This window comes from Cynocephalus volans, chromosome 15 (genome assembly GCF_027409185.1).
Source record: "Cynocephalus volans isolate mCynVol1 chromosome 15, mCynVol1.pri, whole genome shotgun sequence".
NCBI classification, from domain to species: Eukaryota; Metazoa; Chordata; class Mammalia; order Dermoptera; family Cynocephalidae; genus Cynocephalus; species Cynocephalus volans.
In genome coordinates this window covers 92,761,218-92,777,566 of record NC_084474.1, presented here as the reverse complement: position 1 = coordinate 92,777,566, position 16,349 = coordinate 92,761,218, and the positions used below count along the sequence as shown (strand labels likewise).

The following is a 16,349-nucleotide window of genomic DNA, read 5'->3' as shown; positions in this document are numbered from 1 at the left end:
GGCCCTTTGGCTGTGTTGATTAGAATTAAGGGCAAAAATAACTGAACAAGACCTAGAAACATGTAGGATTTACACTTAAAAGGCTAAGAATTACTGGTTGAGGAGAAGAGAACAGACTCAAAAGTCTGAGAAGAGGAGGGTTGAGTGTCTAAGCCCATTTAGGCTGCAGAGAAATTCATTCCAGAGAAATTTGGTTGGGCGTGAGTGGTGTTCGGGAAGAGAGAAGAGAGGGTCTTTAGAACAGTCACACTATTGCTTTACAGAGAGAAGAGAAAGTGTATCTTAAGAGGTTTCTGTGTGCAGTGTGGATGGAATCCCCATTTGGTATGCTTCTGAGAGACTTCAGGAAAGATTTAAATTGCTTTCAGTTACTTTTTTTGTATTCTTTGAATATAACTCCAGGCTGGCTTCAGGGTAAAAGCAAGCCATCTGGGTTTTATGCAAGTTATACTAGGAGTTGTCTTAATTTTTTCTTTGTACTGGGCTACTTACCTGTGACATCTAAAAGTGCCTCCATCTGCAGTCCTGCTTGCAGGAATGCTCCTCTCTGCTCCTTATCTGTCTGACTCCAGGTCTCAGCCAAATGCCATTTCTTCAGAGAGGTCCCCTGTGGTCCCTCAGGCCTAAGTGGAATCCTTTTATTTTTTCCCTTCATTGAATCCTGTTGTTCTTCCCCATAGCACTTTGCAAGTACATGTAATAAAAATGAGAGCTGTTACTAACATCTAGCCTCCCCCACTAGCCTGTGATCCCTGAGAGCAGACACCCCTGTGTCTCACCGTGTCCCTGTGCTGGCCCATGTGGAGGTCCAAGTGGGTGATGTGTAAAACAGGACCAGATCTTAATGAGCAGCTGCAATACTGTGCTTGTTGCCATTTATTGAACAGAATTTGTTTCTTGCTCTTAATTTTCAAGTCTGATGAATGGAACGTATTTCTTTTGAAAAATAAGTAGGCCTGCTTTCAAGTGATTTGGCACTTTTTACTTCAACGTCTGTTTCAGGAGGAGATTTTCGCCATCATTTTGTGAAAGGGGTTAGGGAAAGAGGATAAGGGAGTTAGATCAAATACAGTAAAAATGGTAACTGTCAGCTGGCTATATTTTAACAAAAAATAAAAATCACTTAAAACCCTGTCTCCACTATTGCTCTGGACTGCGTTAAACATTTCTCAGAGAATTAAATGGAAATCTGCTAAAACCCTGTACCTGTGAATAAAAGGTGAATTGTCTGTATTCTCAGGTCCTGAAATGTATTCATTCTCTTACCTGGAATGAGCATTTTCACTAGCTCGTTACAGAAAGTCAAGGTACGAACACAGATGTGTGCTGTGTAGAAAGTCGAGATAGGAACACAGATTTGCCAGCTTACGGGGGCTACTTATTACCATTTCGATCTTATTTGTGTTGCTGTATGTGGAGATTTTTGGTCATACCTTTTGCTCAGCCTTTTGAACAAAGGATTAAATTTTCCCCAGGAACTCGTATGAAAGGGACTGGTAGAGCAACTAGATTTGCCAGAAGGACCCAGTTGATGTATTCAATAAGCCCCCACATTGGTGAACTTTTCGATTATAAGAGTGTTGAAAATTTTATCATTGGGTCACATGCTGCAAATCTGTCTTAAGTAAAAGAAATATTTTATAGTAGGAGCACCTTGAATCACATAGAAATTCTGACTTGCACACTATTTACTGTTAAGATTCATACTCAGTCTTACTCATAATTGCCTATAGTAGGAACCGGATCATTATCTATTTAAAAAGAAATCAGCAAAGTAATATACACTCAATCCTTATGTGAAAAAACCTTGATATGGTAGTGTTGAGATTAGTTAAATTGGGTTTTTTTTGAATTCATGTCTAGGTTAGTCACAACATTGATTTTAGCTTCTTAATTAAATTTATTCTTTCTTTTTCTTTTTTATTAAAAAACAATTGATTAAACATATTTGTGGGGTACAGAGTTGACTATTACTACCTGTGTATAATGTGTGATGATCAGATAGGAATAATTAGCATGTTCATTGTATTAGTCTGTTTCTGTGTTGCTATAACAGAACACCTGAGACTGGGTGATTTGTAAAGAACAAAGGTTTATTTGGCTTACGATTCTGGAACAGCTGCATCTGGTGCGGTCCTCAGGCTGCTTCTACTCATGGTGGAAAGCAGCAGGCAGCCGGCGGGTACAAACAGATCACATAGTGAGAGGAAGCAAGAGAGAGAGAGGGGAGGTGCCAGGGTCTTTTAAACAACCAGCTCTTGTGGGAACTAATAGAGCTGCGAGAACTCACTCACTACCACACCCAGGGAGAGCATTAATCCATTCATTTCGGATCCGCCCCCATGACTTAAACAGCTCCCAACACTGCCACATTGGGGATCAGATTTCCATGAGTTTTAGGTGACAGCACATCTATATGCTGTCGTTCTGCCCCGGCTCCCCAAAACTCATGCCACTCTCACATACAAAATAAAATCATTCCATCCCAACAGTCCCTAAAGTCTTAGCCTGTTCCAGCACCAACTTAAATGTCCCAAGTCTCATCTGAGACCAAAGGCAAAACTGCCAGCTGTGAACCTGTAAAAATCAAAAACCAATTTATCTACTTCCGAGATTGATTATTACAGAATATAATCATTCCTTGTGACCATTAACCAATTTCTTGCTAGCCCTGCTCCCCCTCCCGTTTTCCTCACCTCTAGTAACCACATCTCTGTTCTTTCCTTCTGAAAGTTCAACACATTATCATGATCGTTGTTACTTTCTTTCCTTTCTTTTTTCTTTTATCTTCTCTCTCTTCCTTAAATTTTTTTTTAGCACCCACTTACGAGTGAAGATATGCAGTATTTCTCTTTCTGTGCCTGGCTTGTTTTACCTGATATAATTTTCTCCAAGCTCATCCATGCTTCTGCGAATGGCAGAATTTCACTCTTTTTTATGGCAGAGTAGTATTCCATTATGTATATGTATCACTTGTTCCTTATCCAGTCATCTGATGGTGGATGTTTAGGTTGATTCTATATCTTGGCTATTGTAAATAGAGCTGAGATAAATATGGGAGTGCAGGTGTCCCTTCAACATGATGATTTCCATTCCTTTGGGTATATGCCCAGTAATGGAATTGCTGAATTATATGGTAGATCTATCTGTAGTTGCTTGAGAAACCTCCATACTGTTTTCCATAGTGGCTGCACTAATTTATAGTTCCACTAACAGTATAGGAAGTTTCCCTTTTCTCTGCATCCTCATCAGCATTTGTTATTCTCTGTCTTTTTGATAATGGCCAGTTTTACTGGGGTTATATGATATCTCAATGTGGATTCAATTTGCATTTCCCTAATGATTAGTGATATTGAGCAGTTTTTTTGGTAACTTGGCCATTTGTAAGCCTTCTTTTGAGAAATGTCTATTCAGCTCCTTTGCCATTTTTACACTGGGGTATTTGTTTTCTTACTGTTAAGTTGTTTGAGTTCCTTGTCTATTCTGGATGTTAATCCCTTGGCGGATGCATAGTTTGCAAATGTTTTCTCCAATTCTGTAGGTTGTCCTTTTGCTCTGTTAACTGTTTCTTTTGCTGTGTAGAAGCTTTTTAGTTTGACATAATCCCGTTTGTTTATTTTTTGTTTTGTTGCCTGTGCTTTTGCGATCTTATTCATAGTCTTTGCCCAGTCCTACATCCTGAAGTGTTTCCCCTATGTTTTCTTCTAGGAGTTTTATAGTTTCAGGTCTTACATTTATGCCTTTAATCCATTTTGAGTTGATTTTGGTATGTGTTGAGATATATGGGTCTAGTTTCATTCTTCTACACATGGATATCCAGTTTTGCCAGCACCATTTGCTGAAGAGATTCTCCTTTCCCCAGTGTATGTTCTTGGTGCTGTTGTCGAATATCAGTTGGCTGTAAGTATGTGGACTGATTTCTGGGTTCTCTATTCTGTTCCATTTGTCTGAGTTTTTTATGCCAGTACCATGCTGTTGGTTACTATAGCTTTGTAGTATAGTTTGAAGTCAGGTAGTATTACGCCTTTGTCTTTATTTTATTTTTGCTCAGTATTGCTTTGGCTATTTGGGGTCTTCTATTGTTCCATATGAATGTTAGGATTGTTTTTTCTATTTCTGTAAAGAATGTCACTGGTATTTTGATGGGGATTGCACTGAATCTGTGGATCGCCTTGGGTAGTATGGACATCTTCACAGTGTTAATTCTTGCAATCCAAGAGCATGTAATGTCTTTCCATCTTTTGGTGTTCTCTTTAATTTCTTTCAGCAGTGATTTGTAGTTCTCATTGTAGAGATCTTTCACCTCCTTGGTTATACTGATTCCTGGATATTTTAATTTTTTGGTTACTATTGTAAATGAGCTTGCTTTCTTGATTTCTTTTTTGGCTAGTTTGTTGTTGGTATATTAAAGTGCTACTGATTTTTGTGTATTGATTTTATATCCTGCAACTTTCTTTTTTGCATTTGGTCTTAGCTTCTTTGACAATTGGAATATTGCAGGCACTTGTCTTTTTTACCTTTCCTGTAGTTGTATGAAAAATGCCATTCCAAAAGATTTTTGGAAGATAAACTGCTAGGATATAAAATATTGTGGGTTTTGTGTGCGTGCGTGGTGTGTGTGTGCGTGCGTGTTGTGTGTGTGTGTGCGTGCGTGTTGTGCGTGTTGTGTGTGTGTGTGCGTGCGTGTTGTGTGTGTGTGTGCGTGCGTGTTGTGCGTGTTGTGTGTGTGTGTGCGTTGTGCGTGTTGTGTGTGTGTGGTGTGTGTGTGTGCGTGTGTGCGTGTTGTGCGTGTTGTGTGTGTGTGCGTGCGTGTTGTGCGTGTTGTGTGTGTGTGTGTGCGTGGTGTGTGTGTGTGTGCGTGTTGTGTGTGTGTGCGTGTTGTGTGTGTGTGTGTGTGCGCGTGCGTGTTGTGCGTGGTGTGTGTGTGTGTGCGTGGTGTGTGTGTGTGTGTGTGTGCGCGTGCGTGTTGTGTGTGTGTGTGCGCGTGCGTGTTGTGTGTGTGGTGTGTGTGTGTGCGCGTGCGTGGTGTGTGTGTGTGCGCGCGCATGCGTGTTGTGTGTGTGTGTGTGTGCGTGCGTGGTGTGTGTGTTGTGTGTGTGAGTGTGTGTGTGTGTGTGTGTGGGTGTGTGTGTGTGTGCGTGTTTTGTGTGTGTGTGTGTGTGTGCGTGCGTGGTGTGTGAGTGTGTGTGTGTGTGTGTGCGTGCGTGGTGTGTGAGTGTGTGTTGTGTGTGTGTGTGTGTGTTGTGTGCGTGGTGTGTGTGTGTGTGTGCGTGCGTGCGTGCGTGTGTGTGTGTGCTTGGTCAGCTTCAGAATTTCAATTAAAAAATTATTATGAAATACTTTAAATATACACATATTAGAGAGAATAGTACTATGAGCCCATCACCCGGATTCAGTAATTACCAAGATTTTATCACATTTGCTGTATTTTTACCTTTTTCTTTTATTCACTCTTTGTTGAAGTATTTTACAGCAAATCTTAGAAATCATGTCCTTTCACATCTTCGTACTTGAGTGTGCATGTCTAAAAATTGGGCAGTTTTCTTTCATCAGGCTTTCAATTTAATCCACGTGCTTATTCAGTAGCAGCTGTATATCAAGCATCCTACTAGACACTGAGGACACTTGGATGAGTAAGGCACAATCCTATCTCTCAAGGAAATTAAGAATATTGATGGAAGACCATCACATCTTAGGCACGAGTGGTGACAATTTGCATCTCATGAATATTCGTAACCAGTAAAAACAAAACAGAACATAAAAAAAAAAGAGTTAATGGAAGAAACAAATACGTGAGCTTACAGGTGCCTCACTGTACCTGTCAGATAAGTCCTATGGGTTGAAATTTGTGCATGATACTGTGGAAATACAGAAAAGGGACTGGTCAGGTGTGTGGGGCAGGGGGGCAGGAGAAGATTCCAGTAAGGGCTATATGTGGAGGAACCCTTTGAGCAGAGTCTTAAGATACTAGTAGGCTGACAGACAGAGGTTAGGATAGGAGAAGGAATGGTCCGTGTGTCCGAGTGGTGGAAAGGGCTGCCTTTCTTGGTGGCATTTGTTCGTCAGTCAATATCCACTGAACACCTAACTCCTTGCCAGGCTCTGTCCTGGGGGTGCAGCAGCCACTAACACAGTCTTCAAATGCAGGAGTCATAACCTGCATGGGGGATTTCAACACCCAAGCAGGCCGTTTTACCCAGTAAATACATCAGCAGAGATCTGAACAGTGGAGGATTTATTCTTAGTGAGACAAGAGGACAGGTTGGATCATCAATCCTTTCACAGCTAGAGGTTGATACTGTGGGTTAACCACATTATATTCACTGAGTAATAACATTAATAGGAACTAGCATTTATTCAGAATTTATAGTAAACTGCCAAAAGTGCTTTCAGTGGGTTCTTGCATTTAAACCTCACAACTTTATGACACATACTGCTCTTGTCTCCGCTTTATAGTTTGGCATTGCCACCTTCTTCTCATTGAGGATTCATCTCAGTTGTCACCTCCTTGCCCACCTACTCAGCTAGCACAGCACCATTCCCCCCGTCAGCTGTCACTGATATTATTTGTGTTCCTCACAGCATTCACAGCATTCACGTATTTCCCAAGGGCTATTGCCTGGCTCTCCCCACAGAAAGTAAAGTCCAGGAGGTCAGGTACTAAATCTCCCCTCTCTATTTCCTACGCCTGCCTCATATTAAATTCTCAGTAAAACCTTGCTAATTGACCACCTACCATGCACTGTCATAGACTTGCAGTGCATGTTGGTTCTATCTGAGCTTGAGAGCACCTTTTTGCATTTTTTCATGACCTAAGTTTTGGATCAGCTGGAACAGTGATTTACCAATCTGGCTGATCATGCGAGTCATTTGGTGTGTAGGTTAAGAAGTCAGATTTCTTGACCTCACTCCACATGTACTGAAATCACAGCTTTGGTGCTGAGGATGTGGTGAGATTTGTATGTCAAAGTCTCTGTAAGTGACTCTGCTCGCTGATCCGGTGTGGGGACCACTGCAGTGGGGGAGGTCACTCAGGCTCATCTCTGAGCACCCACCAGGCACATGAGCTCTGGGCAGGTTGGAAGACAGCCTTGAGTCAGCGATGTCTTTGAATCAGACCCAATATGACTGAGACGTGCGTCTGAAATCTTTCCCCCCAACTTTTCACCAAGACACTAGAGCCCCTGAACTTACAGCCCTGTGTGGAAACTTGTTTGTTGTGGGTTCATATTATTATGTCTTCTTCGCGAAGGGTTTTAAGGTGGAAAATATTTAAAAATAATAATTGTTGCCAAAAGGGAAGTGGATTAAATAACTCTACAATTCTGTTATCCTAACGAGGTACTTTTCAATTGGTTGTGCATCTGATTTCCCCCACTTTTAATTTCAAACATGCTGAACTGTCTTGGAGCAACCATAACAAGCTGTTGATAATCTTTTTTTTTTTTTTTTTTCTATTTTAGCTATCCACTTTTCTGCACATGTCCTTTAGATAAATGCACTTTTTAATGTCTTTGGCTGTTGAGAATGAAGGCCCATCACATATCAGTATTTTCTTGAGAAAAGTATGTCTGTAACTCAAATGCATGCTATTGAAAACCATAATCCTCTGTTCTAAGCTTATTATAATTATTTCAAAGTGGGATTTTTGAAATTGTGTGTTTGCAGAAGAGAGAAAGTATAATATAAAACGTATTTTTAATGTATGAAAAATGTGCCACTTCAGAGTTATTTTCCAAGGTCAGTAAATACAGGAAAAATGTTTTTTTTATTTTTTATTTTTTATTTTGTCGATATACATTGTGGCTGATTATTGCTCCCCATCACCAAAACCTCCCTCCCTAGGAAAAATGTTTTTTGTTGACCTTTGAGTTTGATAGTTAAGGCATTGTCTTTAAATCGCTGTTTTACACATTACACTAAACGTATTTCCTGCACCCTCTGGAAGCGTGTTTATGATGCTTTCTAACTTCCATTGCAGGCACGCACAGAGGCTGGGCTGCCGTCCAGATGCGTTTGCTGCATGAGTTGGTCTATGCTTCCCGAAGAATGGGCAATCCCGCTCTCTCTGTCAGGCACCTGTCCTTCCTTTTGCAGACCATGCTGGACTTTTTGTCAGATCAGGGTGAGTTCAAACATGATTTTTTCTGAGGGAAACGTGAGTGAGAGCCCTCCAGATGCTGGTTCACGGAAACCCTGAGTGTGGGTTTGGGCTGGAGGATGATGCTTCCCCGCCCTCTGCTGGTGAGATGGGTGTGGGCCTTCTGCCCCTACTCACAACTCTGGGCACCCCTGCCACCGCCCCTTCCTCCTCCCCGGTCTCCCTGCCTCTCGGGCTTCCCCTTCTCAGCCTCTGTGTGGCCTCCCCTGTTCTTTGCCCATGTTTTATAAAATTTAAACGTCAAAGTCTAGCATTAATATAGAGAAGTACACAACTCGTAAGAATACAGCTCACTGAATTTTCACAAAGTGGCCACCCTTTAACCAGCACCCAGATCAGAAACAGAACTCCAGGGCCCCTTTGTGTCCCTCCAGGGTGACTTGGGTCCTAGACTCCAGAACGAAGGTGAGGCTTGCCTGTGTGGCTCTGGCAGGATCATGCCACATTGCAGGGCTGCCTTCCTCCCGGTTCCTTCCTCAGTCATCTGGTCTTCTCACGTGGCTCCTGGGTGGCATCAGGTTTTTGGGCATCAGTTATAATCTGTTAATTTCTAGCCAGATAGGTTTATTTTGCTGCTTGTGGGACATCTTCCCCGGATGCTCCATTGGCACTTGAAAATCAGCACATCAGAAGGGGAACTCAACCACTTCCCCATCTCTGGGGGCAAGATGCCCCCCAGCCCCATCTGTGTCACTTGCCCCACTTCAGTGTACAGTGCCAGCTGGGCTTTTGGGGAAGCATGTGCTGCTATGTAGGTTAATGTGTGGGAAGTTCATTAGGAAGTACTCGTGGGATCAACACCCACTGACGGGAAGAGAAAGAGGGAGAAGCTGGGCTTCAGTGCAGTATCAACAAAGGCCTCAGCAAGCCTCGAGCTCGGGTGGCCCTGCAGAGTTGTCCTGTGTGGTCTCGTACTCACCAGCAATTGGAAACAGGGTGATGCAGTTCTCTCTAGCAGCTGGGGTAAGGCCTCGGCTGACCCACCGGGACGCCTGCAGCTGGGGGCCCCATCAGAGACTCTCTTACTGTGTGGTGAGGGACTAGGTCCTTAAACACCCATGCCCAGGCCCTGGATGCCCACTGCTCCCAGGAAGGGGCATGATCATGGATGAGGTGGCGCCTAGGGGAATCGGTCACTCCTCCTGAAAGGTGATCTGGGTGGCACATCACTGCCTTCTACAGCACTGCACTGTCATTGCAGCCATGCAAGTGGAGACCTCAGGTGGCTCCCCCACCCTCTCCTTCATCCCCACATCCCAGCTTACCAAGTTTCGTGCTCTTCTGTCTTTACATTTAAAAAATTAATATGTATTTCTCTATGTCGTTACCTGCTGCTTTTCCCGGACTGTTCTCTCTTTCCTGTTACTGTAGCAGTGTCTTCTGGCTCCAAGACAACACAGGGTACCTATCTCCTAGGGCGGTTGTGAGGTTCGAATGCGTCAATTCCTGTAAAGCATGCATAGCAGAACTTACGCTGAGAGCTCAGTCATGGTTAGCGTGGACACAAACGTGCTGCAGTTTGTGCGTGGTCGCCTGTACAAAGGAAGGGAGCAGATTCACGTCATCCCGTCGGTCTCACTTAACTGCGTCTCGACGTGCTTCCTTAAAATGAGAGAGGGAAGGTCTCGGTCAGGAGCTAGTACATAAAAATACGGCATTGATTTTTAGCAGAAAAAGAGTGGAGGATCCTGGCTTGCAGGATGACGTTCCAAGGCACATCACAGAATCTGACTAGATTCTTTCTGTGTAGTCTCATCCTCATCCCTGTGTGTCCTTAAACTTCACTCAGATGATGTGAACTTCATTCCTTGAGCAGCTCTTATGTCCTTCTCATGCCGTCTCTTCGCTCATGAAGTTTATCTTCCAAGGAGCATGTGTTGAAACACTACATTCTTTAAAGAACATGTCGATTCTTCTAGAGTGACTTCCATGGCCACCGTTTTTGGAGATGGGTTCTCCTTCCCTGAACTCCTGTAGCTCTTTGTTACTAATGTTTTTAAAGCACTTACCACTTATTGTGGATATTAGCGACCTGCTGGGTGTGGAGTAGCTGTTGTTTTTTTAGTTGGGACTTCTGGTGACCTGAGGGGATCCTGCTCTGTAGTGGCCCTGAGAATGGTGGCACGGCTCCTCCTCTGCGCACTGTTGGCTCCCGTTGCCTCTGGCGCTGCATTGGAATTGCATCTGTCTTCATCCTACCTGCAGAGCTCAGTGGTTAAGCAGCAAGGTCACCGTGGAAGCTGGTCAGATGAATAATTTGTACTTTGGAGCTTCTGTGAAGGGAGAGGAACAGACTCAGGCAGAGTTCCCAGAGTGAGCAGCCTCTTCTGGATAGGCAAGGCTGGCACCCTGTGGTGGGCACTGGCCAGGGTCTGCGTGTTACTTGCTCTATTGAGTTTTTGCTCTCCCAAGCCCATTGGAGTGCCACCCTTTCCCCCCAACCTCTCCCCTGGGATTTCTGGGCCCTCCTGGTGGTCCAGCAACTATGAAGAGGCTGTGTGTGCTGGGGCTTAGAATCTTGAGTGCCATTCCTGACCCATTGCATTGTCTCTCTTCCCCTTTAGCCATAATTCCATTCTCTCTTGGTACCAGTGTCCCCATGTACCTCACATTTAAGTGTGTACAGACTTCCACAGCATAAGTCATGGCGACGCAGCCCCACATTCTTTCCCTGGACTACTCACACCTCCACCTGCCTCTTCTGCCACATCTGGAAACGTCTTTTCTCTTCAGTACACATCTTCCTTCCCACAGCAGGGCCTTTGCACCTCCTCCCACCCCCACCCCGGCTCCCCTTTACCAAGTGACTCCTCTGGGTCTCGGAGTCCTCTCAGGAGCTGGCTAGACCAGGGGCTCCTGTTGTTTGTTTCTTCCTTCACGTACTTATCACAGTTATAAGTCAGTGATCAGTTGCATATTTAGTTGGTCAGTGCCTGTCTTCCCTCCAGAAGTTCCGTGGGAGAAGTAGCTCAGTATGCAGGGCTCCTGCTCTGTCTCCAGCTGCTGCAGCTGGGCCTGGCGAGGAGGAGGTTGTGAACACATGCCGGCTCGAGTGTGAGTGGTGTCCCAGCTGTAAGCACGGCTGCTTTGGGGAAGGTTGATTCTGACTTGGGTCTTTAGGCATTTTTCAAAAACACATTCTTCTTATAATATGCATGTATGTATACATATGTGGCATTTTGTATTTCTGTTGGATTTTGTGTTTCTCCAGGGGGCACAGGCCATTTCTTTCCCTTTGGGTGTTCTGCAGTTTACACGGGACGTGGGAAGCACTCAGTGCTTGCTAAGTGACTGAGCTTGTACACGGGATCCGTGATTGTTGATGAGGCGGCCTCTCCATGGCAGACACGTGGGCTCTGTCCTGTTTTTAGCAGACGGCACTGAGAAGCAGAGCATCTGCCAGCCTCAGCGCTTATGGCTTTGCGTCTGCACGTGTGTCCGTGAAGTGGCCGCTGGGAAGCGCAGTGAGTAGATGGCACTCAGGGCTCCCTGCTAAACGTTCCCGTTGTTTCTCCCCCGTTTGTTGTCCATTTACTGTTGATAAAACCCAGGTGACTGCGAGGAGGAGTGAATGTTCGCTTGTCCGTCTGCCCTGCCCTTGCTGGCAGGGTCTCAGATTCAGCATCTTTCTTCAGGTGGCAAAGAACACCTCCACAAGAAGAACACAGCGAGAGTTCTTGCTGATCTGCCAGCAGTTTTCTTTCCTTACCTCTGACTCTTGCCACCCTCTTTTTCTCATTCTGTTTATGTTCCTAAGATTTGTTTGCTTGCAAACCTATCATGTGACCGTTGTACTTACTCCTCGTGTGATCTTTTAGAAAGGGTCATCTGAATGCTATGTTTTTGAGTAATTAGACATAACAGGTCATGTTGAAGGCTGTTTTAATAAATGCATGTAAAATACTTAAATATAAAATATTATTGAAATGACGTATCTAATTGTGGCCTGTGGTCTTTTTTTTTTTCCTGTTGACTAAAAATAAGGATATATTTATTTATTGTCTTTTGGAGTTTCCAGGTTAAATATTTGACTGAAAATATTAAGATGTTTTATGCAATGTCTTTGGATGTTGTAGAACACTAAAGTTTTTTTGTTTTTTTTGTTTTTTTTTTTTGATGTGAGGATACTAATTATCCTGATTTGATCACTGCATATTGTACACGTGTTGATATTCAATTCTGTACTCCACAAATATATCTAATCAATAAAAAAATTAAAAAACGCCCGTGGTCTTAACGAGGCCATTCGAATACTTCTTGAGTGAGGCCTGAGTAAGGGACGGTCCATGCTGCAGGTGGGTTCCTCTCAGACCTGTTGTCTCCCTCGTGTGGTCACCAGTGGTCACTGCTGGGAGGGCCACCGACCTCAGATAATTGCACCTGCAGTGCTGGCTCTTCAGTGTGTCTTCCACACACTGGAATTCTGAAAAGAATTTCTTTTCTTTTTCTCCTTTTGAGATCTACCAGAAGTACCGGAGGAGAAATTAAATTTAAAATTTGAGTTTGAATTAGTCATGGTAGGATTTTTTGTTTCAAGGTATTCATAGAATTAAGTCAGAAGAGATTCATCATCTCAGTTTGGATAACTGACAAAGCTAACTGGACTCAATTAGATTTCAGATCAGGCGGTTTACGGGAAAAGGGAGGAGTATCTGTGATAATGATGTATTTTTTCTAGGTTTTTATTTTTTTTTGCCAGACAGTTAATTCCCAGTGAGAAAACAGAGAATGAAATTACTGTGCTTTTGTGTGGTCTTTATTTTTGTTAGACATAAGTTGCTTTTTCTAGTGAAAAGCCAGCATAACTCTGTACTCTGGAAGTAGAGTGTAAAGTTCCCACTTGTCTTGGGAAGATGCACCTGTGACTGATGGGGTCCTGGCTGTGTGTTTTCAGGTGGCAGAGAGATTTATTTGCCCATGAGATGCTGACAGTGTCTTGCTGGTTATTTGAGGTCATATTAATTAGTGAGTTAAAGATACTTAGCTTAAAAGGAGAAGAACTTGGGGCATTTGACACTGTGGAATGAATAGCTGTCTCCTGAAGGCCTGTGTATAATGGTATTTGGTTAATTGGAGTCTTCTGGGAAAAGGACAAAAGTCGGGAGGTCTCTCCCCTCAACTTCTAATTACTGTAACCTAGGATCAATAATTAAATCCTTCCTGGGCCTCCATTTTCTCATTTGGACAATTGGGATGTGGCAAATTCTGTGTGGTAGTTTGTTATTTTTGAATGATAGATATTTTAATTTATTAGATGACCTTTCTTCTGAAGAGCTCATGGCAACACTCACAGACTCGATAATTAACATTTCTAAATATTGTTACAGTGAAATTAAGTATGGAATAAAGAGCAGCCAGGAAAGAAAAAAAGAAAAAAAACAACAATAGTAGGCTTGAGGAGGGGTCTTTCTAGCCTTCTTGTCACGTGTAGCTCATGCTGGTCACTTGCAGTTGATAATGGCATAATCTGGGGATCTCTTTCCCTACCACACACATATGTTCTGATATGTGCAAATAGGAGCAGACTTAGAAGATAGATTATGAGGGTGTTTTTTTACATGAAAAGGCTCTGAGTTCCCCAAGACTTTCATCATTTTTTGTAAGATAGAAGCACTAACTTGAGGATTTATGGAATTTTCTTTGGAACCATGACTGTGTTACTTTTCATGGTCATTGGTACAGGTCATTTTTGTTGAGGCTTCCTGACCAGGTGTGTGGGTACAGAGCTCCTGTGGCATTCTGGAAGTAGATTAATGGAGCTACTGTCCTCGCAAGCATCATGGGTTGTGCATGCAAACCTGGTCCTGTGGACTGCACAAGAGTCTCATAAAAAGGAAGAGGTTCCTTACTTTGAGGAAGGTTTAGAATGGCACACATTGCTATTCATTCCAGCCTCACCTTTTACCGCCTTACATTCATCCTGTGTCGGCCCATGCTAAGTTATTGACAGTTCTCCAAATACAAGAACACTTCTCCTCTGCTGCCTTTGTACGTGCTGCTCTGTTACTGTCATGTTGCCCAGGAATTCGTCCTTCCATGATTGCGGCAGGCCCCACTGGCAGCCCATTGTGCCACATGCCCGCTGCCGCCAGAGCTCCCACCACTCTGGGATGTGGAGTTGCTGGTCTGCTTCTGCACCCAGCTAGCCTCAAGTACAGGAACTGGCACCCAAATCTGGAACAGCACCTGTGATGGAGTTTGGATGTGTTGTCCCCTCCAAAACTCGTGGAAATTTGATCTCCGATGTGGCAGTGTTGGAAACTGATTGAGTCATGGGAGTGGATCCCTCATGAATGGGGGGTGGGGGTCCCAAGTGAGATCTCTGTTAGTTCCCACGGGAGCTGGTTGTTTAAAAGACCCTGGCACCTCCCCTCTCTCTGCTCTCTCTTGCTTCCTATCGCCGTGTGATCTGCTTGTACCTGCCAGCTGCCTGCCACTTGCCACCATGAACAGAAGCAGCCTGAGGCCCACGCCAGTTGCAGCTGTCCCAAAATCGTAAGCCAAATAAACCTCTTTCCTTTATAAATTACCCAGTCTCAGGTATTTCTGTTATAGAAACACAAACGGACTAATACAACCCAGCACCTAGTAGGCCCTCAAATGCTGGCTGAAAGAATGATGGCTTCTGTTTAAGTCTGTCCTCTGCTATGCTGCCAAATTGATATTTCTTCTAATTGGCTGGTTTAAAAAATCCTTCTGTGGCTTTTGTTCAGGCTTTTGGGCAGGGTTTGGCAAAGTAACAGCCTATGGGTCAGATCTGGCCTGACACCTGATTTTGATTCTTGCATTGGCTGTTCCAGGATGGGTTTGTAGTTGCTGCCACCAATTCCTGCGGAAAATAGAAGACTTGCTGCTTTTACATCAAATGACTTAAAGAGAGAGCAAGGAGAAAAATTAGCTAGGTAGACTGTTTCAAGGATTCAAATCAAAAGCCCCAGGGAGAGGATAAGGTTTAACCATATCTTAGACATGCTACTGTGAGTGAAATGTGTTTTTTTGTTTTTTTTTTTTAAATTGCACATTATAGATAACACATGTTAATGCTACAATGAAAAGACTGAGGAATGATGAAAGGGGATATACTAGACTGAGAGAGGGCCAGCGGGTGAGCTCGCGCTAAGAGTTACTTTATTTCAAAGCATTTCTGCGGTCAGGATTGTTTTCATATCTTGTTTGCCATAATGTGCTGGTAGAGAGTGCTGTGTTCTTGCTGTAGGGTATAGATGCTTTATTAGTAAAATAGGAATTTCACATGGTTGCTTGGGCTTGTCCTTGTTGGGATCTGAAGGACTTTTGTCTGCTTGTTTTACTGCAGTTCAGCATTTTGCTGGAGGACTCTGGTAGATGATGTTTCCTTGAAAACCTCTCTGAGCCTTGGTTTTTGCATCTACCTTAAAGGATTATTGTGAGGATTAGAGATAACATGCCTGAAGTGCCTAACAATCTGTCTGGTGCAAAGAAGTGCTTGATAAGTGTCATAAGACAGCATTGTTTTCCTCCTGGGGGACTTGGACACCAGCTCCTTGGTCAGGGGTTGGTGGTTCTTTTGCCTAAGTTACCTTAAAAGGACCTTAGAGAGAGAAAAAGAGAACAGCGGGATGTCCCCAAGGGGTTAGCAGATGTGGATACTAGTTTTTTCCGAGACGTGCTGATGTTATAACTTGTGTTTTAATGTTATAATTAACAATAGCATGGCTACTGTTCTCTGACTGGAGTGGGGAGGTGTAGGTGGAAGATGGAAAAAAAGGAGGTGGGCAGGGTAGGACAGGGCAGTGCACAGTAGGCAGTGTAACTGACAACACATGCTATGTCTGCTGTGTCTGGTGTCTGGCATCCCCCAAACCGAAGGTGTTGGCATGTGGCATCGCCACCCCGTCATTGGAAGTAGAGATTCAGATTAGGCAGTGCAGTCATTGTTCAGCTGAAATGATGCAGAATCTCAGGCCTGGCAGTGCACCGCATGAATCTGATTCACTGTTGTTAGACCTCGAGCTTCGCTGGCCGCCACCACCGAGGCGGTGTGTAGTGGTGGAGACAGGACTTCTCAGCCTCATGTTCTTCATCATAAATGGGGGATTATAATAGGTTGCTTGCTAGGTTAGTGTGAGAATAAGTGAAAAAATGAGTCAATAATGTTTAGCATCTGAGATTTGTACCCCTGCTCTCCTGGCTGCTTCTCGGAGCCCTA

At 43.7% G+C, this 16,349-nt stretch overlaps 1 protein-coding gene across 6 annotated transcripts in view; it reads left to right on the top strand.

The window, feature by feature from the left end:
• The window catches only part of TRAPPC9 (trafficking protein particle complex subunit 9), a 649,394-nt gene that overhangs the window by 67,928 nt on the left and 565,117 nt on the right, over window positions 1-16,349 (top strand). For all 6 annotated transcript variants that reach the window (XM_063079205.1, XM_063079204.1, XM_063079202.1 and 3 more), the window contains one exon: window positions 7,982-8,125. In XM_063079205.1, coding sequence (XP_062935275.1) covers window positions 7,982-8,125 — 144 coding nt within the window. The remainder of the gene's footprint in view (window positions 1-7,981; window positions 8,126-16,349) is intronic.